At 37.0% G+C, this 25,874-nt stretch overlaps 2 protein-coding genes across 6 annotated transcripts in view; both read left to right on the forward strand.

Annotated features, from left to right (window-relative positions):
• The window catches only part of LOC307162720 (uncharacterized protein), a 225,904-nt gene that overhangs the window by 61,325 nt on the left and 138,705 nt on the right, over positions 1-25,874 (forward strand). The gene's annotated exons all lie outside the window — the stretch shown is intronic.
• Positions 1-25,874, forward strand: part of LOC307162581 (uncharacterized protein) — a 46,853-nt gene that overhangs the window by 7,773 nt on the left and 13,206 nt on the right. For 2 of the 5 annotated variants that reach the window (XM_079878004.1, XM_079878005.1), the window contains 2 exons: positions 15,879-15,991; positions 17,274-17,516. In XM_079878004.1, coding sequence (XP_079734130.1) covers positions 17,459-17,516 — 58 coding nt within the window. In that variant the 5' untranslated portion in view covers positions 15,879-15,991; positions 17,274-17,458. Of the gene's footprint in view, positions 1-906; positions 1,113-1,476; positions 4,935-15,878; positions 15,992-17,273; positions 17,517-25,874 lie in introns of those variants that run through there. The other 3 variants (XM_079878006.1, XM_079878008.1, XM_079878007.1) reach the window with 3 other exon arrangements.

Genomic DNA, 25,874 nt, shown 5'->3' on the forward strand with positions numbered 1-25,874 from the left:
CCTCCCACACCAATTGCATCATCAACGAAGCTCCTCCCACACCAGTCACATGGTCAGTGAAGCTCCTCCCACATCAATTCTCCATTAAATGCTGTAAATTCCCATCAGCTACAAGTGAAGACGAGCATCAGATTATAACCAACAGTTACTTTGGGTAAATGCTAATTAATAGTCTGTTAATAGGGAGGGTCATAAGCATCAACATATGTTTAAACCAAAGAGCAAACAAAAACAGCAATGAAATATGATTTTATATATAGACCCCAAAACATATTCAAAACAAAGAAGCTACATTCCAAAAGTATTGCCAAAACACCCAGTACACAAAGAGATATAAATAGTGTGGTATAAGAGTTGAAGTTTCCAGCAATATATGAATCAGTCTTTATAACGTTCACTGTTGTAAACGGTTAAGGTGATTTATGAGAGTCAGATACAAGTCTTAATTCTCTTTAGAAAGTCAAATGGTGTGGAGGTTTGGATGGTAAACGAGCGACGGTTGCTGGCCGTCATCAAACGTACAGATTTCCCACCAAAGTAAGTCCATAGCAGTAATCCAACTGTCCAAGGTAACTACATCCAACCAGAAACCTTGTTGCTGGACTCAGTGTAGCAAAATCTCAGCCAGGACCACAAAGTTGGCACAAATATTCGTTCAGTACAAACAGAAAAGTCCTTCTACAAGACACAAAATGCCTCCTGTTAATTATGTGCAATCCATTCACTATATTCAATTAGTACAAAGATAATCTTTCATCAGTAAATAAAACCTCAACATGAACATATACATTTTACTTACAGTTGAGCATGAAACAGAGCGTTTCTCAACCAGGACTTTGTTTGACAGGAGACCAAGGAGGTCAGCCATGCTAATTTCTTCTACTGCTCACCTGTCTCTTTATCTAGGCATAGAGGTCTCACTAATACCTCTAGTGGTGAGGAGTGTAATTGCAGTTTTAAAAAAAACTGAGTAACTGACAGATGTTTGTTACAAGATCATCAGGAAGAGCTGAAATCTGCAAAGACTGAGTTTATTAAAGAGGACCGTGAGAACATGAGTGATCCAGAACCCTGCAGAATGAAACACACTGAAGATCCTGAAGAACAAAGAGGTTGGTGTTTATTCTTCATTCATTCATGATGCTGAAGAACATTCATGTTAGAAACATTCAATCACTTTTAGATAAACAGTTCAACTATGAAATGGTACAGAATGTTCTGGGTTTTTCTTCAACAAATGTTCAGTAAAGGGAGGTTTGAGACATTTTTATATTGATTATCAACATCAGATCAAGTTAATACTATTTTTTTACTGATAAATAATCAATTTATAAAAAGGCATCAAATTATCATAATATTTTATAACAGTTGTCTACTTTCTACTATTACTTTAGGGCTCACTTTCAATTTATATTTCTTTCAATGAATTATTTTGATGTACTGAATTTTATTTAATACATTTTTCTTTCATGTCAGACCTGATGGAAGTGAAGGAGGAGAGTGAAGAACTGAGTGAAGTGGAGGAGGAGAGCGAAGAACTGAGTGAAGTGAAGGAGGAGAGTGAAGAACTGAGTGAAGTGAAGGAGGAGAGTGAAGAACTGAGTGAAGTGGAGGAGGAGAGTGAAGAACTGAGTGAAGTGAAGGAGGAACATCATGTCAAACCTGGAGAAAAACCTTTGAGTCGCTCAAAGACTAAAAATACATTTTTAAAGAAAACAAGAGCCAAGAAATCTTTCACCTGCACTCAGTGTGGAAAGAGTTTCACACGCAAAGATGGTCTTGAGCTTCACATGAGAATTCACACTGGAGAGAAGCCGTTCACATGTGATCAATGCGGGAAGAGTTTCACGCAATCATCAATCCTTGATGTTCACATGAGGATCCACACCGGAGAGAAGCCTTTTAAGTGTGATAAATGTGGGAAAGATTTCAGTCAATCTTCAAACCTTAAAGAACACATGAGGATCCACACCGGAGTTAAGCCGTTTACATGTGATCAATGCGGCAAAACATTTTTCTGGGCATCAAACCTGAAGAAACACCTGACAGTTCATACGAAGGAGAAGCCACATTCATGTTCTGTGTGTGGAAAGAGTTTTTCACGGCTGCAAACTTTACATGCACATGAGAAAATCCACACTGGTGTGAGAGAGTACATGTGCTTTGAGTGTGAGAAGACTTTTACTAGAGTGGACAATTTAAATCAGCACCAGAGAATTCACACTGGAGAAAAACCTTACAAGTGTTCACACTGTGACAAGAGATTCAATCAATCATCATCTCTGAGATCACATGAAATCTTGATCCACACTGGAGAGAAGCCGCACAGGTGTGATCAGTGTGGACAGAGTTTTGCTTTTATAAGTGCCCTGAAGCGACACATGATGATCCACACCGGAGAGAAGCTGTTTACATGTGATCAGTGCGGCAAAACATTTATCTGGGCATCAAAGCTGAAGTCACACCTGAGAGTTCATATGAAGGAGAAGCCACATTCATGTTCTGTGTGTGGAAAGAGTTTTTCACTGCAGTGTAATTTACGTAGACATGAGAAAACTCACACTGGTGTGAGAGAGTACATGTGCTTTGAGTGTGAGAAGACTTTTACTACAGCAAACTGTTTAAAACTGCACCAGAGAATTCACACTGGAGAAAAACCTTACAAGTGTTCACACTGTGACAAGAGATTCAGTCGAACATCACATCTGAAATCACATGAAATCTTGATCCACACTGGAGAGAAGCCGCACAGGTGTGATCAGTGTGGACAGAGTTTTGCTTTTATAAGTGCTCTGAAGCGACACATGATGATCCACACCGGACAGAAGCCGTTCTCGTGTGATCAATGCGGCAAAACATTTATCTGTGCATCAGAGCTGAAGTCACACCTGAGAGTTCATACGAAAGAAAAGCCACACTCATGTTCTGTGTGTGGAAAGAGTTTTTCACTGCAGTGTAATTTACGTAGACATGAGAAAACTCACACTGGTGTGAAAGAGTACATGTGCTTTGAGTGTGAGAAGACTTTTACTACAGTGAACAGTTTAAAACTGCACCAGAGAATTCACACTGGAGAAAAACCTTACAAGTGTTCACAGTAGCCGCGTTTCCATTACCCTTCAAATTGCGCAAATTGAAATTGCGAATTGTAAATACGCCCAATGGAAACACGTCAATTTCGCAAAAACTCCCAGTTATCGCAAAAAAGTTTTTACTCTCGCTTGAGGTGGTTTTTCAGGCAATTCGAAAAAGAAATATTTTGCAAAACTGCAATGGAAACAGTTTTTGCGCATTTACAGGTCACCTGACTTGGAAGGCGCGGTGTGTTTGGACAGAATACGAGATGGACTTCTTGATCCAGAAATACTGGATTCTAAACCTCAAAGAAATGCCACAATAGAGACCTCGGAGCAGAAATGAGTGAGAAAAACCCAGAAACACCTCATATGTGCTGCTCACAGACACAGTATAACTTTCCTTGACATTAATGCTTGGATAACACGCCTGTTTCCTTCCATTAATAATGTAACGACAATGACTATGACGTACGGTCACATGCTGTTCAAATTAGTGAATCCTGGTCTCCAAACACATCCTTCGTTGTCTCCTTAGACAATGGGTCTGTCCATGGCGCCTTTAAATCTGCTCGGACTGTCAAAAGTGCAACCTTGTTGCTCCCCAGAGGGACATTTGAGTCACAAAGGAAACCCTGTTTTTGAGAATCCCCTCTAAAACCCCCCAGCTCAGCATGGACCCCTAGTGACTTTATAGTCGCGTGACAAGCCTCAAAGACATTCCAGAGCACACACACACACACACACACACACACACAAAACATCCTTTAAGTGCAACTTCATATAGAAATATGGCTCTTGAATGTATACCTTCCGATATGTATGTGCTTGTATTTGCTAGAGTATAGTTTTGAATTCTAAATGTTCACTGAAAGAAGGTTCCTCAATAGTGTCTTGTAAACCGACCTCGACATGGTCATAAACTTTATGACCCCAAAGCTGCAGCTCATCCAGTTCTTTCTTGGAACATTTCAGAGAAAACTCTTCAAATGTTTGATACGTATTCCTGTGTTTCGCAAGTGTTGTCACTGGCCATAATGGAAACACTGACAATTTTATTGTGTGTTTAATCCAACGTAAGTTGTGTGTAATTATGCATATAAATGTAACATTATGTTTCCTCGACCTTTATGGCAAGGCAAGGCAAGGCAAGTTTATTTATATAGCACATTTCATACACAATGGCAATTCAAAGTGCTTTACATAGAAGAAATTAAAATAATAAAAGAAATAAGAATAATTAAAACAGTTTAGAAAAATAAAATAAAATGCAGTACAGTACAAACAGTCGGACGAACAGCGGCACAGTGCTCATTCAGTAAATGCACAGCTAAACAGAAGTGTTTTGAGTCTGGATTTGAATGTGACTACTGTAGGAGCACATCTGATCTCCTCTGGAAGCTGGTTCCAGCTGCGGCTGGCATAATAGCTAAAAGCGGACTCGCCATGCTTAGTGAACCCTTGGTATTTCTAGCTGATATGATCCTAGTGATCTGAGTGATCTGTTGGGTTTATATTCAGTGAGCATATCTGCAATGTATTGAGGTCCTAGGCCATTGAATGATTTATATACCAGTAATAATACTTTAAAATCAATCCTAAATGTAACTGGGAGCCAGTGTAAAGACCTGAGGACTGGTGTGATATGTTCATATTTTCTGGTTCTGCTCAGAATCCTGGCGGCAGCGTTCTGTATGAGCTGCAACTGTCTTATGGTCTTTTTGGGAAGGCCAGTGAGGAGTCCATTACAATAATCCACCCTGCTGGTGATGAAAGCATGCACAAGTTTCTCTAAGTCTTGTCTGGAAACAAAGCATCTAATTCTTGCAATATTTTTCAGGTGATAGTATGCTGATTTAGTTATTGCTTTGACATGGCTACTGAAACTAAGGTCTGACTCTAGGGACACACCGAGATTCCTTACTTGATTTTTAGTTGTTTGACCCCTAGAGTGAAGGTATGCATTCACCTTGAGAACTTCATCTTTGTTTCCAAACGCAATGACTTCAGTTTTGTCTTTGTTTAACTGAAGAAAGTTTTGACACATCCAACTGTTGACTTCGTCAATGCATTGGCACAGGGAGTCAATGGGGCTGTAATCGTTAGGCGATAGGGCTAAGTAGAGCTGTGTGTCGTCTGCATAGCTGTGGTAAGCAATTTGGTTCTTTCTCATTATTTGGCTCATTGGGAGCATATACAGGTTGAACAGGAGTGGTGCAAGAATTGAGCCTTGAGGGACTCCGCATGTCATGGATGTCCACTCAGACTTATGGTCACCTATACTCACATAATAACCTCTCCCATCTAAGTATGACCTGAACCATTTTAGGACTATCCCAGAAAGCCCCACCCAGTTTTCCAGCCTGTCAAGAAGTATGTTATGATCAACAGTGTCAAATGCAGCACTGAGGTCGAGTAGTACCAGCACTGATAATTTGCCTGAATCAGTATTTAAGCGAATATCGTTTATTATCTTTATGAGCGCTGTCTCTGTGCTGTGGTGCGGTCGGAAACCAGATTGAAAATTGTCAAAGTATCCATTCAAGCTCAAGAATTTGTTCAGCTGATTGAAGACAACTTTTTCAATGATCTTGCCTATGAAAGGAAGATTTGAGATCGGTCTATAGTTGCTTAATATGGTCTTATCCAGATTGCTCTTTTTCAGGAGGGGCTTGACAACTGCAGTTTTCAGGGAGTATGGAAAACTCCCAGAGAGAAGTGAGGCATTTACCACTTCTAGGAGATCTGCTTCTAAACTGTTTAACACACTTTTGAAAAATGATGTGGGAAGTGTGTCAAGAGCGCATGTTGATGTTTTAAGGTGCTGTACAGTTTCTTCCAAAATTTTGCCATTAATTTCTTTGAAATCAGACATAGTAACTACTTTCTCAGGTGGTTTGATCTGTCTGACCTCAGTGCAACTCAAGGATGTGCTGATCACCTTTCTGATATTACTGATTTTCTCAGAGAAGAAAGAAGCAAACTCACTACACTTGTTCTCTGAGAGCATTTCACTGGGAATCTGGCTTGGAGGGTTTGTCAGTCTCTCTACAGTAGCAAAAAGAGTGCGTGTGTTGTTTAAATTACTGTTTATAATATTTGAGAAGAAAGTCTGTCTAGCTTTGCCTAGTTCCATATTGAAAGCATGAAGGCTGTCTTTGTAGATGTTATAATGGACTACAAGTTTAGTCTTCCGCCACATGCGCTCTGCTTTTCTGCATTGTCTTTTCATATTTTGCACTGCTGTTGAGTTTCTCCAAGGTGCTTTTTGTCTGCCACTCTTCTTCCTGACTTTAACAGGAGCAATATCATCAATTATACCTTTAACTTTTGAGTTAAAAGAATCAAGGAGAAAATCAACAGAGTCAGCAGATATACTTGGTGTTAAGGATATAGCCTTCATAAATAGTACACTGGTGTTCTCATTTAAGCATCTCTTCTTGACAGACACAGATTTAGCTTCAATGGCAGGAGAGATCAATATATCAAAGAAAATACAGAAATGATCAGACAGTGCTACATCCTTAATAACAATCAATGAAATGTTTAGACCCTTACTGATAAGTAAATCTAGAGTGTGTCCACGATTGTGTGTGGGTCCATGTACATGCTGAGTCAGATCAAAAGTTTTTAAAACAGTTTTGATTTCTTTTGCCATATTGTTTTCTGCATTATCTATGTGAATGTTAAAATCTCCAGCAATGGCAAAACAGTCAAACTCTGAGGTAATTGCTGATAACAGTTCTGTAAAGTCCTCAGCAAAGGCTGGAGAGTATTTTGGAGGCCTGTAAATAATGATAAGTAAAATGCGTGGAGCACCTTTCAACACAATACCCAGATATTCGAAAGAAGGGTAATTCCCAAATGATATTTGCTTACATTGATAGATATCTTTAAAAAGAGCGGCTAGACCCCCACCTCTCTTAACAGCTCTGCAGACACTCATAAAAGTAAAGTTCGGAGGGGCTGTTTCATTGAGGACTGTTGCACTGTAGCTGTCTTCTAGCCAGATTTCATTTAGAAGCATAAAATCCAGGTTGTTTGTGGTTATTAAATCGTTGACTAGAAGTGATTTATTTTTAAGTGAACGAATGTTTAAAAGTGCTAACTTAACAGTCTTACTTTTTGTCCCCACATCAATCTTAGTTTGACGTGTAATAGGCACCAGATTAGTTAGGTTTGCTGCACGGCTATTGAAGGCCTTAGACTTTCTATCTTGTAATAGAGCAGCAATAGAGAAAGATACAGGCACACTGGGTTCCCGCTTGTTCTGTAAACATTTGAGAAAGTTACTGTTATCATTATCTGTCATAATTGGTTCCTGTCTGACCGTCCGGTTTTAATTCAACCAGTCACACATAGATTACAGTTCAGCATGGTTCAACTGGTCATTTGCCCACTTTAGTGAGTAATCAGACAAATAGTGGGTTCGTGGGATGGGGGCGTGGCTTGGGAGTGGTCTGCGGGGGTCAACCGTACATTTGGCCACTTTAGTATGTAATCGGACAAGTAGCGGGTTAGTCGGATGGGGGCTTGGCTTGCTGCGGGGGTCGGGGGCCGGGGCCAGTCTGCGGGGGTCGGGGGCCATTTGCCCTCTATAGTGGGTAATCAGACAAAAAACGGGTTCATGGGACATGGACGTGGCTTGGGAGCGGTCTGCGGGGGTCGGGGGTCATTTGCCCTCAATAGTGGTTAACACTAGAAGTGCCAGAATTCCATAACTACTAGAACTGCCGCAAGCAGTCATTTTGACCGCTATATTCCAAACTCTATATCTTTAATGATAAATACCCAATTGAGAGATTAATGCATTTATTGTGTTAATATGTCTTTAAAAAACAAAACAACACCAAACTGTACATTTAAACAAGTTTAATTATACATTTATAAATAAATAATATCCGTAGATGTCCTGAACAAAATGACGGAGTAGCCCATATTTGTTTACACAGTTCGATCGCGTCCGCGTCCGCACCCGCCGACACACACACACACACAGACCAACCAACCATATTCCAGTAGCCTATTGCATCTTGACATTGCAGCCTGTTCATTATAGCCACAATAAAATATAATAATGAAATAGTCAACCTAACATATAAAAATTCCACTGCTCTGTTTGTAGCCTATAGTAGGCTATACCTACAATTCGTACCATTTTGCGCATGTGAAGAGGATGATTTTTTTCCGTCGATATTGGATCGTGAGTGAAGTACAAAGCCTATAATAAAGAAATAGTTTAAAATCCAAATACATCGCAAATGTTGAAACATTTTGATTCTAATTAGAGAGTTACGTGAGCCTACGCCTCTTACTTTCACTTTCGCTTATAACGCATTTCATTTTGGCTTGTTTATAGTTATTTTTTCATTCTTGTTCTGTTCTGAATATCATTACATTTAAATGATTTGTTGTTGAATATGTTTAGTGTATTTTTAACCACATTTTATTGTTGTGTATATGTATAGCCTATAATAATACCGCGAAATTCCGTGCGGTCAATATGACCGTCTATGGCCGAAATAGGTAAATATGTTCATTTATTTGTTTGCCTTATGTGTAATTTATATGAAAAACATTTTAAATGAAAATACAGACACTTTTAGGAAAAGTCAGGTACCAGCAGCATTGTATTTATTTTTTCAACAAAGTTATTGCAGATATAAATGACCGCCATGGCCGTTCTAGTGTTAATCGGACAAATAGCGGGTTCATAGGATGGGGGCGTGGCTTGGGCGCGGTCTGCGGGGGTCATTTGCCCTCAATAGTGGTTAATCGGACAAATAGCGGGTTCATAGGATGGGGGCGTGGCTTGGGCGCGGTCTGCGGGGGTCATTTGCCCTCAATAGTGGGTAATCGGACAAATAGCGGGTTCATAGGACGTGGACGTGGCTTGGGAGCGGTCTGCGGGGGTCGGGGTCATTTGCCCTCAATAGTGGGTAATCGGACAAATAGCGGGTTCATAGGACGTTGACGTGGCTTGGGAGCGGTCTGCGGGGGTCGGGGGTCATTTGCCCTCAATAGTGGGTAATCAGACAAATAGTGGGTTCATGGGACCTAATATATACAGTATATATATATATATATATATATATATATATATATATATATATATATATATATATATATATATATAGTTTTATGGTGCGTAATTTTAAACACCTTTAACCTTATTTTAATTATTCTCAGGTTAGGTAAAGTAAGTCAAATCTGTCCTAAATAATAAGCATTTTGAATTTCCATACTTACAATATTTAGATCACAGAAGACTTCTCCGTGGTCAGTTCAGCTCAATCTTTTGTAAACAGAGACTTATGGCAGGCAAGTTTCTTATATATATATATATATATATATATATATATATATATATATATATATATATATATATATATATATATATATATATATATATAAATACAGGTAAACTAGTTTACATAAAAGTTACTAATATATAAAATAAAAGTAAATCAAAACCAAATAATTTACAAGCTTTCATCTTCATGAGGCGCAATGGCAAGGCATCTAACACTGGAGAAGCCGTCCTTGTTGAATCAGCGTCTGACTGGACATTTCATTCCAGCTCTTTTTAAAGTCCATCAACTTTTTGACATCTTCAGAAATCTCCTCCTGGAAACTCCCTAAAACTTGTTCATTGGTAATCCTCTCCTTGAAAGGACTTGGTCATTAAAGCCTTTGCCTCTCCGTCCTCCTTCTTTTGGACCTTTTCTTCATCGCTGTATCTTCTGTATCTCGTCTGCAACACAGACGGTAATGATTGCATTTTTCTTCTTTATTTGGCAAAGCTCTTACTAATACATTTTCAGTTTCTCTCTACTCTGCCGTATGCTTAATAAATGCTTACAACATTCAGTGAGGTATGTTTTTCTTTATAAACCATTTTCTCAATAAATGATTTTACAACAACAATTGCAGTGTTTTTCTTTATAAAACATGGTTACAATAATTAATACAAGTGTCTTTCATTATTTAACACTTTCTTTTAACAACTCCTGGTAACTTCTTTTATAAAACCACTTTTCAATAAGGTTACAACTGTGGTTCACTGCCAACACATCAGCACTTCATATACCAAAAGACATACTCATAATAGAATAATTGCATATTACATAACAGCCCCTTCATGCAATTTTTCTATTCCCCAATTATTCTTTTATTCTCAAACTCAGGTACTGCATGTAACATTGTCTGTTTTATCATACTTTCTTAGTTTAGTATATATTTGCCCTGACTCTGTTAGGACATTCATCTGAAAAACATTCATGTAACGTTCCACCCAGAGTCGTTCATTTTTTCGGCTTCATTACTTTACTTTCAATTATTTTTCCCTGTACTAAATCTCCAGAAGGCCAGGTGTTTGTACTTTGTTTTATTATGGTCAAATAACATCCAAATTTACTTTGCATCAGTCTACCATTAGTAATCTCATGATAACATGCTCCAATCAATTGTCTCTTAGAGTCTTCACACAGAAAGGTACGGCCTTTTCCTTTAATCAGAAAATCTTGCAAAAACTGATCATTGGAATTAAGGATTGCGGTATTACTACCTTCCCTTGGGCCGCTTGTTTCTTCTCAATGCTCAGATGAGACAATTGTGTCTGGAGCGTTTGATCTTGTCTCTTGAGGGACTCCGTCAATGTTTTTGTCTATAAGATAAAATACTTCATCAAATTTTATCACTCTTATTACATCCATAGTATATTTACCATGAAACTCATGTATAAACAGCTGGTCCTCTTTAATCCAGTCTAACTGTGCACCTAAAAAATACATTACCTGGACATTTTTCTCTTGTTTTATGTGTTAGAAGATTTTTCTCTTTAAATCGGGCTTTATTCCCCTTCTAAAACTCCACTAACACATATTCCCCTTCTGTTAAGGGTTTTCTTAATGGTGTCAGATATCCAAGCCATTGCCAACAAATTTACATTATTTGTTTACAGCCTCATTTACTTGCTCTGCCATGTCCAGTCTCGTTTCATATTTATCTTTGTATCATATATGACGCATGTTACTGAACACTTTTACTCACGTTCAATTTTGCTTATTTTATTCTCTTTAACCTCGCTCCATCCAGAGACATGCTATCAGTAGTTTTATTACCCCATAAATCTGCATTCTTGCGCTCTCTCGCTCTCTCTCTCTCTTTCTCTCTCTCTCTCTCTCTCTCTCTCTCTCTCTCTCTCTCACACACACACACACACTAGAATGAGTTTGTTCTGCTCCGTTCTAGGATCTTTAACGCAGTTATCACAAATATAGGTAAGAAACCTATTTCTTTATATCGTTTCACTCTTTTTAAATAAAAGAGCATATTAGAAGTATTTTATACTCTTTTGTAACAACATTGGCTATCGAATCATTCGTCGTTGGTTTGAATTAACAAATTCAAATACTCTGTGTTGCTAAAAACATTTCTTCCTGAATACAAAAGCTGGTGCACTTTGAACTCGTGAGTGCAAATCAGGCTTTGGCTCCAGCTAGTCGGCCAATTGACTTTTACGACACTAATTTCACCTCAGAGACATTCCGAACCCCCCCCCCCCCCCTTTCCCCTCTCTGGACCACAGAGAGATAACGAAACTTGAAACTTTCTACACACACACAAACACACACAAACATCCCTTTGTGTTTAAATTAGGATAGAATATACTTTAATTTATGTACAATTACATTAGGCATGTGTGATTTAGTTTGGCTTTATAATAGAGGTGTGGTTTTGAAATGTATTCTTTAATCAATAGTGTTTTAGTTAGAGAATGTTCAACAATATTCTCTGGCAATTGCCTTCCCCCCACTTTGCTGTTTTATTGCCTAATGGAATGTCAACTGGGTTTTTAGGAGTGGAGCAGAATTAACGTGGTAATCTTTACTCCTACTTAAATCCTACATTTTCTACTTAAATCCTAAATTTTCTATATGCATAACCACCGAAGAAATGTAAACATGGATGTAATTTCCCATCTCATAATTTTTCTTTTACGTGGTGTAGTTTGTGTATTCTGGTAAACTTTGGTAATAAGGTTAGACAAATCAGGTGTGTACCGTGTTTAGTTCCTCAAGCTTCATATCCATTTGTACCCTATAGGGTACAACACATTTTGGGTAAATCTTATTTCTAGACATGTAACGAACTTTAAAATGCTTGTAAATATGCATATCTTATGTAACTTGATTTTCTTAATCTTCATATGACGTGTGTGATATCGTTGAAATTCTCTCAATCTAACAGAGTCGAATTTCGATAGCAGAATGAAGTAATGTGCATTATTTTACACTTTTTCATATTTCGGGAGCCGAACAGCTCAAAGCTCATCTCCTCATGACTCATCCGAGTGGGCGTGGCCCCAGAGACAAAGACATTTTTTTTTTTCCGCTTCAGACCTTTGGACGTTCATTGGTTGTTCGCGCGAACAGAGGCGTCAACCCATATTGTCCATAAAAGACCGACTCAGAAACTCCTCTCTCTCTCCTTCCTCCTCCAAAACCCAAGTCCGGACCGGCTTCGGCCTGCTTCTCTTTTCTTTTTATTTATTTCTTTTATGTTTTTCTATAGTCTAGTTTCGTTTTCCTCTTCGCCTCTGTTCATTCACGAGCTGAATGAACTTAGCCTGAATCATTCCCGGCAACTTCACCACAAACTGTGCGTTGAAAGAGACTCTTTGAAGCTCCCGCGCTCGCACGCGCGCCGGAAGACAGCACGCGCACGCCTCCCCTCAGACGACTCGCGCTGCTTTTAAAGACACGCAGAACCCTGCGGTCCTACACACCCCATACAAAGAGAACCATATGCCATGCAAGTATCGATTATTGAATTGAACTTATGATGTGATTTCTTTGTTGTGTCTTAAGGGTTACTGTCTGTGACTTTTGCCATGCTGAGATCATCTCGGTGATCTCTCTCGTCCTGAAACTTTAGTTTCACTTTCTCCCTTCCTCTCCCTCTCTCATCTGTTATCCGTTTAGTCTTGTATTTTGTTTACGTGTCCTGTACATACATATTTACTCGTGTAAATTGTAGAACTTGTATTCCTTAGTTCGATGTAGTATTAGTCCAATTATTAAATTCCATATGCCCTTGACTGACTCTGATTTAATTGCCCATGTTACTTAGTCCCTGAAATGTTCGATCTTAGCTATATGCTTTATCTTGGTAGGCTACGATTTAAGTAACCTAATTTTAGTCTACAGACACCGAGAGTGTCTTTTCAAGGCCTGGAAAAGATACTCTTTCTCGTGTTTGTAAGAAGGATAATTTTCCTTGAGAGTTAAGTTAATCTTACGTATGTTTGCTGGACAAACAGATTGTTTGATAACTAAATTAATTCCATTAAAGTTATCCCATAACTTCGAGCTGAAATAAGAACAATTGATGTATTAATGACGAACCATAACCCGTTATGGTAATCGTTCATATATCAATCTAGTTCAGCTGCGATAAATTAATGTAACTGTAACATACAAAATATTAATCATATTCATGATTAATTATTAAAATTCCCTATAGATCATTTGAGCTAATATTAATATTAATGTACGACCCATTGTTTTTACACTTTCTTTCTTTTTTTCTTGGTCTTTAATTAGTAATTTTACATTATTGGTAAAATACAATGTCTTTTTCTTTAAGGTAATTCTACCTTCCTTCCTTCCTTATTCCACTAATATCAAATTCTTCTAACTCCAAAGCTCATTTTCTCAAACCATACTGTATGTTTATCAACTTTAAAAAAAAATACTTTATCTTTCTTAGTAATTAAATCCTTAAAAGGTTTAATTGATAATAATATGTTTAATTTACATTGTGCCTTTCCCAAGCTCAAGGACGCTTCACAGTAACAGTAAAAAACACACAATCAGTTCATACTTAGATGGACAATATACATTTGCCCAGTCTAAGAAATGAGCGATTGCAGTTGCATATTATAGTATATTACAATTAAAATACAAACAGAAACAATTACAAAACAATAACAGAAACAAAAACAACACTATTTACAGTTATATTAGTAATTCTATTAGTAACAATATTTAGTAATTAACTCATTATTTAATTTTATCTACACAACCTGACGTTTCTCTTTATATTGTTTATTTTTCTCTTTCTCTTTTTTGATTTACATTAGTAATTATTATAATATAATGACTCCTCAATCTTTTCATCCCATCTTATGTCCTTATGATTTGCTCTAAAAAAAACTTTTTAAAGTTCCTACTGCACATTTTCCAGTTACATTACTTTCTGGTGCATATAGCACAAATCTTTGTGCAAAACAGTTTGTTTTCCAGATAACCTCTAACATTCCTCTGACAGAGTATGTTATATTATCAACCCTAATATTCTCAGGTCTAACCCATTCTGTCAGTAACTCCTCTATTGCTTTTATAAAGGGATTTACAATAGTGTCTTTATATTTACCAAAATACTATCTACTGCTACTAATATATATATTTATTTTCCTACTTTGACCTAGGATTTAAGGTCCAGCTATTTACAATCAACACCAATGGTCGACTCTTTCTGGTGTGATTCTAACATAATCACTTCTTATAATTTTTGTTTTTCCTATTAATATAATTATCTATATTATCATTTTTAGGTTTTCAAAATATTTCCTATAATCGTGTATTTTCTTAATACAACTGTCTCATTTTCTTTAGTTATAATTCTTATTCTTGCTAATGTATCTACTTCTTTGTTTCTTAAAGCTATCTCTGTGTTTCACGTTGAATGTCCATGCTGATAAATCACTGCTAGGTCCAAATTCCTCACTAGATCATTAATCTTCTTCCATAAGTCACGGTGTTCAACAGGTTTTCTGTCTCCAAATGTCTAAGTTTTCATTTAAACTTGTCTCAGCCATTTTGCTATCCGTTATAATAATAACTTGTGTAGCATTTATTTCTTTTAGTCTTTCTAGTGCTTTTAATACAGCTATAACTTCTACATATTGAGTAGTACCCAGGACCAAGCCCCTGTCTCTTATTTCTTCACACTTTTTATGTTTTATAATATACACCCAGTGAGCATTATACTCTTCAAGAGTCTTTGATCTATCTGTATAAACTATCGTACCTTTAAATACATTAATATTTCTTCTGTCACATTTTACGCTCTTTATTTAATATCCTCACATTTGGATCTAAGTGTTTATTATCCTATTGTTGCTCAAATAATTTTGTGTTTTTGCATTTTATACTTATCTTTAGTTTAATGCCCCATTTATTGTTTTATCAGTATTAATTAGTCGATTCCTTTATGTATTTAATTTATTTTATCTTGCAAGACCTGGTAGGATTCCTGTGTATTTCCTTTAACTTCTGCTTTTGAATTTTTTAGTTATTCTTTTCAACCTTTTTTATTTTGTAGTCTTTTTCATATCCCTAACTTTGTTTCACTATTTTTGTTTTCACTATATTCAGACCTGAGCGATTTTGTGTTCGTTTGTGTGATTGTCTCGTCAAGTCAGAAGTCAAGTCAGTTTGAGATCAGTGAGGGGAATTGAAATGGGAATCAATCTCAAATAAATCAATTGAAAATAAAATAAATCAAAAATCAAGTGTCATACTGGAACAGAGACTGCTTAATTAATACTAATAAATATGAATATCGTTTTACCCTAGGAACAATAGTGCAACTCTTTGGAACATAACTATTCCCTTAGTTCCCATAACTATTTGGAAAGTTTTATGATCATTTTTCAATTTCTGTGCATATTATTTATTATAAATGTATATAAATTCTGTGCGTTATTTTCTTTTTATTTTCATTTTCGAGCATCAGGAAGAGCTGAAATCTGCAAAGACTGAGTTTATTAAAGACGACAGTAAAAAAATACATGGGTGATCCAGAACCCTGCAGAATGAAACACACTGAAGATCCTGAAGAACAAAGAGGTTGGTGTTTATTCTTCATTCATTCATGATGTTGAAGAACATTCATGTTAGAAACATTCAAGCACTTCATTCCATTTAGATAAACAGTTAAACTATGAAATGGTACAGACTGTTCTGGGTTTTTCTTCAACAAATGGTCAGTAAAGGGAGGTTTGAGAAATTTTTATATTGATCAACATCAGATCTAGGGTTGCAAAGGGGCGGAATATTTCCGGTAAATTTCCATGGGAAGTTAAGCTGGGGAATTTTGGAAATATTCATTACCACGGCAACCGCTTGTGCTGTAATTATTTATCTCTAGTGGTTGATGAAGATGAGTGTCATTGTTTTGTGTTATTGATGTTTTATCCATGTCATAGTGTGAGAAATAACAGTATTGTCTTTCAATAGAGCAGTTTTACAGGCTTTTATCATGTATCCTGACTCAAATAATGTGTTTCTAACAGCAAACACTCAGAATAAAGTGAGATGATCTGCTGATGATCCTGAATGGCTTGTTGAATGAGTGTTGATAGTCTGAGGCTCATCAATATTAACAGATCTGCTGAAAACACTCTTTATTTCATGACAATAGTTCCTGTTTTCACCTCATTTATTATGCTGATGTCTTCAGATCTCCTGTAAATTGACACTTAAAGCTCATTTCATTGGTGTCAGCAGACTGAGGGGATTTGTTGGTTACTATGTACTTTTATTTCTGTGTTTATGATTTTAACAGTTTTTCTTACCATTATTCATATTTGGAAGAATGTAGATTAGTTATATTCTTTTATTTATTTCTAGATACCTATATTTTAATGAAGAAACAGAATAATGTTAGGATTAGCCATACAAATAATGAATGGATTGTTATTTCTCACAGGGTTATTCACTAGAGCTTGTGTTTCTGGTGTCCCACTTTCACATGGAAGTCAGTGGAAGGAAAAGTCTAGTGTGAACGGCCATTAATAATTCAAAACGTTTTTAGTAAAATAAATATCAATCTCAAAGTTGTTGTCAAAATATGGCAGTATTGTATATTTAATATTAGTTATTTATATATTTAATATTAAATTATATATTTTATATATTAGTTTTTGCTAAAGAAACATGGGATTCGTCCCTATAATATTTTAAAAATAATAAATGGAAGATAAATTTACCTCATTCATAGAAAGTACAAATGATCAATTTATAAAAAGGCATTCTGCAAATGATCATAATATTTTAGAAGTGCCATTTATTTGTTGCATAGAAGTGTTTATTTAGTATAAAAACAAACTCAGTAACTGATATATTTTAGATTTTGGGCAGATCATCAGTGAAGCTCCTCCCACATCAGTCACATGGTCAGTGAAGCTCCTCCCACATCAATTCTCCAATAAATGCTGTAAATTCCCATCAGCTACAAAGTGAAGACGAGCATCAGAGCATCAGGAAGAGCTGAAATCTGCAAAGACTGAGTTTATTAAAGAGGACAGTGAGAACATGAGTGATCCAGAACCCTGCAGAATGAAACACACTGAAGATCCTGAAGAACAAAGAGGTTGGTGTTTATTCTTCATTCATTCATGATGCACTCTAAAAAATAAAACATTGGGTCAACAAAAAAAATATGTTAACGTTTTCCACTAGAATTTTTACGTTAAGATAAAATAAAGCTCATTTCTAAGTAACATGAACTTAATCATTTTCAACATGAATGCAAGTAATTAAGTTGATCCAACATAATGTATAAGTTAGGTGAAGTTTTTTGGCCACAATAAAACACATTTCTAAGTAACATGAACTTAATAATTAAGTTGATCTCTGCAAGAGTTAAGTTGAGCCCATTTGATTAGATATGCCTGAGGCCTGAGGTCTCTCTCTCTCTCTCTCTCTCTCTCTCTCTCTCTCTCTCTCTCTCTCTCTCTCTCTCTCTCTCTCTCTGCCTGTTCTCTCAGTAACATGCGCGGGCAATAAAACAATAAAAACGAAATTTGGAAAACTAAAACGGAATTCATAGGGCCCTACATAACTCCGACTGGTTTTGAGCAAAGTATCTAAACAAATAGTGTAGCTACGCAATCAGTGACAGGATACAGCTACTAGCTAACTTTACCTCGGTACACAGACTCCCAGCAAACACATTTACGTTGTGGAAGTTCTTCTACCAGAGATGGGCACAAATACATCAAAAAGTATTTAATTACAAATAGCAAATACTTGCTCATCAAATGTATTTAAATAAAATACAAAATACTGCTGTGAAAAAAAAACATTTAAATAAAATACAAGTAATTTGTAATTTGAAAAAAAAAAAATACAGTCTTCTCTTCTGTAGTGTAAGTGTGGCGTTAGATACATGTAAGAGTCTAGAATATTGCAATATCTATATATCACACTATTATACTGTGATGTCATTATAAAGCTTGGAAGAGCCAGGACACTTTTTAATATAACTCTGATTGTATTCTTCTGAAAGAAGAAAGTCATATACACCTAGGATGAAGTCAGGGTGAGTACATCATGGGTTCATTTTCATTTTTGGGTGAACTATCCATAGGACCATAGACATAAAATACAAATAGGACTACCAAATTGCCTATCACAGTTTTTGGCAAGTAAATCACGTGATGTGACGCATCCTATTGACCCTGTTCACATTTCTGGGTTTCTCAGAAGTGGAAGGCATCATAGTTGGGTTAACTTCTATAGCAGGGAATGAAAGACTACATTAAATATATTTTTTTGTGTTCCAATTTGCTCAAATAGCAAAAGAAAAACGCCACAACAGCGTTTTCACAACTTTCAAAAAGAGTAAAAAAATAGATAATGGCAGTCGGAAGAGAGAAAGTTGTCAACACCCTCACAGCAGCGTTAACTAGTTTTTGTACAAATAAAGTGTTATATGCATAATTATCTTTTATTATGACTGTATGTGGCAACATGTACGTTAAAAACACATCTTCTGCACTAAACAATGATATTGCAATATTCTAGACTCTTACATGTATCTAACGCCACACTTACACTACAGAAGAGAAGACTGTAAAAAAAAAAATTCAAATTACAAAGTACTTGTATTTTAATTAAATACATTTGATGAGCAGGTATTTGTTATTTGTAATTAAATACTTTTTGATGTATTTGTGCCCATCTCTGGTTAAAGGTTGTCAGAAGAACTGCTCATGCTGCCAGGGGTTGGCAACCAAATGTAGTAGATACAGCATGCTGAAACACTAGAGCAGCGACAGCAGCAGTGACTCCGAAACAGCTAAACAAATAATATAAACATTATTACAGAAATTAGTTATCACCCTGAATTGTAATCTGTTTGTCTGTTTCATTAATCGTTTTTTTTTTGTTTTGTTTTTGGTACAAATTGCTACTTAATGTAACAGTTTTAATCAGTAAATACTTTTACACCTCCACACATGACTCCTGTGTGTTTTAGTCTTTCAACATTTAGTTGTCAGTACCTTTGTCTCACACTCCAAACACCTGGATTGAACAGTGACCAGCCTAACCAAAAATCCTCAAATACTTTTTTTTTATTTCGATAGAATAAATAAAGCTATCCCACTTGTGAAAGAATATTAGAAATACCAGACATTGCAATACAAATAATAGATATTGCATAAATATGCAAACGATATACTGTACATACAGAAACAGAGCAGTATTAACATCAGTTAATGGTAAACTTCTTTCTTGGATCTTGTTTGAATTGACAGGCTATTATAGGCTTGAAACTGAATTCCCTCTAAATGTGTTATGGGCCATGAGGACTGTCTGGTTAGTGAAAATGATCAAAATATGATTTCATCTAGTAAAAGTTAACTTTATATGGTAATTTGTTTATTTGAACAACAACAAAGGGAAAAGAATGCTACCGATTACAAATGGAATGTTACATTTTTTGTTCTTTTTTTTTTTGCCTACCTATGAATTAAGAGGCATTGTTAACTCTTACCTTCTAATTACATGTACAACCAAGGCATCAGATGAAAGATTATCTTCCACTCTTTTGAAAGATGTGCTCAGTTTGTTTCTAGCATAAAGTATCAGGGAGATATGCCTCAGGATTCATGAATATAATTAAACCCTTTTAGCATGTTTGGGTGATTCCGGGAGTTAAAGCAGAATTTGACGTAGCATTGCTTTGACCCTAATTACAAGTTTCCAGCAGCTTGTTGACCGGGTTGGCCACCCAGGTTGTGATCCTCAGACGTCATAGATTTCATTTTTATATGACAACCTTTTACAGCAGCCCATGTCTGATTTCCTAAAAAGCAGGTGTTTTCCCCCAGAACAGGTGTTAAGACCAGACGTAAGGCCTGTTGGTGCAACCGGCTCCTGGGTATTAGTTAATTACATTAGTTAGCATGACTAATAATGAACTGCACTTATACAGCATTTATTAATCTTTGTTAATGTTAATTTCAACATTTACTAATACTTTATTAAAATCTTGTAAACATTAGTTAATGTACCGTGAACTGACATGAACAAACAATGAACAGCTGTATTTAGGGAGCACCTATTGTATCTGTTGGCCTTCTTCTTCTTCTTCTTCTTCTTCTTCTTCTTCTTCTTCTTCTTCTGACAGGGAGTCTATGGCAGCCCATAGAACCGATCGCGGTAAATTTGTAATGGTTTGACATTCTGATAGAGGACAGTCCCAACATTAAATACACCAATTTTGGTGTGCCTACTAGCGCCACCACCTGTCCAAATTTCACTCATTTACATTTACATTTATTCATGTAGCAGACGCTTTTATCCAAAGCGACTTACAAATGAGAACAAATAGAAGCAGTTAAACTAACAGTAGGACAACAATATGCAAGTGCTATGACCCTTCCCAGCAAACACATTTACGTTGTGGCAACGTCTCTGGCACGTTGCATTTCTGCTATGGCAACGTCGCTGTCTACGTGCTCGCAACATTGTAACAACGTAGAATTGTAAGACGCCACAGGGCTGTAGCAACGTTGTTGCGCGACATTCAGCAACTGAGAGACGACGTTCTGACAATATTTGTATATGATGTATTTTGTTAGATAATTATATACTTTTTATCGTTTGTTTATCTATATTATTATTATTTAATGGGGCTATCAACACCTGCAAGTGTAGCCTACACTTTAAAGAGTAAAAATGACAGAAGGTTTCGTTAATTCTATTTTATTAAAACTACATACATATAATCAAATTACACTTCCAAAAGTCATACATTTGTGAAAAAAAAAAATAATAAAAAAAAAAAAAAACAAATATACAAATTTATTTTAAGTATAATAAATAAAACATAAAAAGCAAAGGCAGATCAGATCATTTAATGAACGAAACCGGGTCTGTATGGCGGACAGTAGCCGAAAGCAGGTGTCACCGGGGAAACATCCACAAATCCAGAGGAGCAAAGAAACGAATGAGACTAAAAACTAAACAGTGCGAGCAATGCTACATTAATCACATTAGAAATTAAAGTTGTAGGTTGTGTTTGATAGCTGAGGTAGGCTAAACGCAATACTCACGTATCCTTGCTCGATGAAGAACGAGACAACACAATGAGCCCAACAGGTGGTTGGAATTTAAAAGGCTGATTTTCGCGCTTCAGGGCAGTGACGACGAGTAGCCTACATTATGTAGTCCAGTGGTTGTCCAGACACCGTTGGCACAACCTTAAGCAATGGCCCTGAACGGTGGTTTAATGTCAACATTGTGACAACGCTGTAACAACCTTCACTAAACAACGTAGTTATAGCAACCTTTTGGCCATGTTGTTAAAACGTTGTTAGAAGGTTGGCTACGTTGTGCCAACGTTCTGTGTTTGCTGATCTAGGCCTAACGTATACTATCAACACAGCTCAAATTTCAGAGTAAGGACTTCCAGATTTCGGTATTCGGTTACAGTAGGCTATCATCAACAGAATCCTGAGCGAATGCGAATATGTGTAAGCATAAAATGACTTACCGTTCACCACATTACGCTTCAGTGAGTTTCAGCTGTGGCCACACTCGTCTAGCCTTAAACATGCGCAAGGAAACTGTGGACCGTTTACACGTCATCAAATTGTTTTTTACATTAACAGAACTTAAAATTAAATAAATTTTTGATTAACTGAAAATGTTAAACTCTGACAAGTCATGATAGCATATTTAATCAATAGGCATAATTTGTGTGTCATCCCAGCTCAATAAAATAACAATTACAAGTAAAAAGTCTAACAGTATTTTAGAACTTGATTTTTTTATTTCACAACAATATATATATATATTTAAGTAATGACTAAAGGTCCTCTGAATTAGGTTTGTGTAGAAACAGACAATGGATCGAGATTATTTTCTTGTCTTCCCATCATGTTTTAGATATAGCCCAGATGATGTCACTTCATGGGTGTCGCAATTTGAAGAAATGCTAGATAATATATAAAGGTGGCTTGACTTGAGTGAAACATGTAGGACACAGATAAAGTTAATAAAAAGAGTTCATTTAAAACTAGATAAAGCCACAGCCTCTCTACACTTTGATCATGTTACATTTCTACAGACACTGCAACGGCCGTGAAATGACGTCACACACTGCGGCAGCTTTTTTACAAACACAAGTTCAACATATAACAAATAATAATAATTTAAAAAATAAACAATCCACTCCACTTTAATGCTAAACGCTTGTGTTATTTCTCACAGGGTTATTCACTTGAGCTTGTGTTTCTGGTCTCCCTCTTTCACATTCGTATGAATGGAAGTCAGTGCAAAGAAAAGTTTTTTCCTTCATCTTTTTAGTAAAATAAATATCAATCTCAAAGTTGGTGTTAAAATATGGCGGTAACACTTTACAATAAGGTTTGTTAAATAACATTAGTTAATTACATTAGTTAACATGAACTAATAATGAACTGCACTTATACAGCATTTATTAATCTCTGTTAATGTTAATTTCAACATTTACTAATGTAAGGACCACCCATTGGCCCAATGACGGTATCCAACGGCCTGGCGAAGGTTTAATGCGTGTATGTCTTTTCAGCGCTCCAGTGAAGTTTACTTAATTTATTGGAACTTAGTTTTAGTATTACTTTAGCTCTATGCGTAACCTGACTCCAATTTCAAATGATAATCAAATTTAGATTGTATTTTTGATTAGAAAATAATCATAAATATTGATCATGAATTAATTTAGATCTTTGATTATTCTGATTATCCCATACTTTCAATTATTCGTTCATTACGGACCTAGTGTCGCTTTGAGACGTCACGACTGTGCGTTCGCGATCACAAACTAGCCAGTCCTGAAATAGTCAGAGGGTGCAGTGCAACTATTTTACACTATGCAGCCGCGCACTAAAGACCCATAGGTGTAATTTTTTGTAATATTTGCAGCGTACAACATGCTAAGTCAGGAGATAGTCAGAAATCAGAAGGTCTTCCTAAGATGTGCCCCATGCTCCATTCATAGTGCCTTCAGTTTGATCTATCCTGGACAAAGATTTGCGGAAACACCAGACTGCACATTAATCTACTAAAATGAATGATTTCTAAAACTTCAGAATAAATCAAGATGTAACATTTACACTCACCTAAAGGATTATTAGGAACACCATACTAATACTGTGTTTGACCCCCTTTCACCTTCAGAACTGCCTTAATTCTACGTGGCATTGATTCAACAAGGTGCTGAAAGCATTCTTTAGAAATGTTGGCCCATATTGATAGGATAGCATCTTGCAGTTGATGGAGATTTGTGGGATGCACATCCAGGGCATGAAGCTCCCGTTCCACCACATCCCAAAGATGCTCTATTGGGTTGAGATCTGGTGGGGGACTGTGGGGGCCATTTTAGTACAGTGAACTCATTGTCATGTTCAAGAAACCAATTTGAAATGATTCGAGCTTTGTGACATGGTGCATTATCCTGCTGGAAGTAGCCATCAGAGGATGGGTACATGGTGGTCATAAAGGGATGGACATGGTCAGAAACAATGCTCAGGTAGGCCGTGGCATTTAAACGATGCCCAATTGGCACTAAGGGGCCTAAAGTGTGCCAAGAAAACATCCCCCACACCATTACACCACCACCACCAGCCTGCACAGTGGTAACAAGGAATGATGGATCCATGTTCTCATTCTGTTTACGCCAAATTCTGACTCTACCATCTGAATGTCTCAACAGAAATCGAGACTCATCAGACCAGGCAACATTTTTCCAGTCTTCAACTGTCCAATTTTGGTGAGCTCGTGCAAATTGTAGCCTCTTTTTCCTATTTGTAGTGGAGATGAGTGGTACCCGGTGGGGTCTTCTGCTGTTGTAGCCCATCCACCTCAAGGTTGTGCGTGTTGTGGCTTCACAAATGCTTTGCTGCATACCTCGGTTGTAACGAGTGGTTATTTCAGTCAAAGTTGCTCTTCAATCAGCTTGAATCAGTCGGCCCATTCTCCTCTGACCTCTAGCATCAACAAGGCATTTTCGCCCACAGGACTGCCGCATACTGGATGTTTTTCCCTTTTCACACCATTCTTTGTAAACCCTAGAAATGGTTGTGCGTGAAAATCCCAGTAACTGAGCAGATTGTGAAATACTCTGACCGGCCCGTCTGGCACCAACAACCATGCCACGCTCAAAACTGCTTAAATCACCTTTCTTTCCCATTCTGACATTCAGTTTGGAGTTCAGGAGATTGTCTTGACCAGGACCACACCCCTAAATGCATTGAAGCAACTGCCATGCGATTGGTTGATTACATAATTGCATTAATGAGAAATTGAACAGGTGTTCCTAATAATCCTTTAGGTGAGTGTATTTGTCAGGTAAAAATGTATCATGCCAATTACAGAAGTAAATGATTAAAAACCAATTCAGAAAATATATAACATCATTCACTCAAAGATGACTCTAAAAGTAAGCAATGTTTTCCTGACAGAGACACACAGTGGTGTGTGAGTGCAACAGGAAAACACTGAAACAGTATGTACATGTGTCAGGGCTTTCCAACAGGAAACATCACTGTGGGGGATGATCCTGGTAAAGAGTCCCCAAGTCTGCTCTGTCACCTCGCCTTAAGTACCAGATCAGGGGCCGTATTCACAAAGCATTTTATCTTACCACTAGGAGTACTCCTAAATCGCAGTAAAAGATTTTAGCTAGGAGTCTTCTCTTAAAAGTTATTCACAACGCCTTTCAGACCTACTCTTAGTAAAGAAAAATGACAACTCCTAAACTAAGAGTGAGTCTTCGTTGCTATGGATGACGTCATTACTCATGCACGAGCTTGACTGTGTGACGAGCTTGACTTGAGTGACCACCTTGATAACGCAGGAATGATTCCAAACACTTCCCCTACGATGATGAGTGACAGGTCTGAGAATGCGTGCGCTACACAAGTAGTGCGAAGGATGGAAGATGATGAATAACTGAATAAATAGCCTAAATGAATAAAGAGTAAAGCAAAACAAATAGCCTAATAGCCTAATGAAACATATGGATTGATGCAATATCTTTGCAACATTATTGAATTAATCTGTCACTATATGCCTCTGCCTACGTTTGCAAAGAGAAGAACATTTTAATTTGATTCACAAGAATTTGACTTCCGGTGAGACGCGCAGCGAGATGGTCGCTTTACACTGAGCTCCTGCCAAAAGCCCTTTGACTGGCGGCTAAACTGCTTGTTTCCTGCAATACAGGCGTTCATTTAACATATTGGATAGTTTTGAAACTTATATCGTGAAATGGCGTCAAAGAAAAGTGCAAGTTCGCCTGCAAAACAAGACGCGGGCAAGCGATTCAAAGCTAGCCTTAGCTCAGGAACCTCGCTGGCTAGTTTACTCCCTGAGGAAATCTCCTTGCTAATCAAGCAGACGGTAGAGGCGGAGAGGGAGACACTACGGGACCTTGTAACCGAAATGCTGAGTGAGA

This window comes from Squalius cephalus (genome assembly GCF_949319135.1).
Source record: "Squalius cephalus genome assembly, chromosome: 1".
Taxonomy (NCBI): Eukaryota; Metazoa; Chordata; class Actinopteri; order Cypriniformes; family Leuciscidae; genus Squalius; species Squalius cephalus.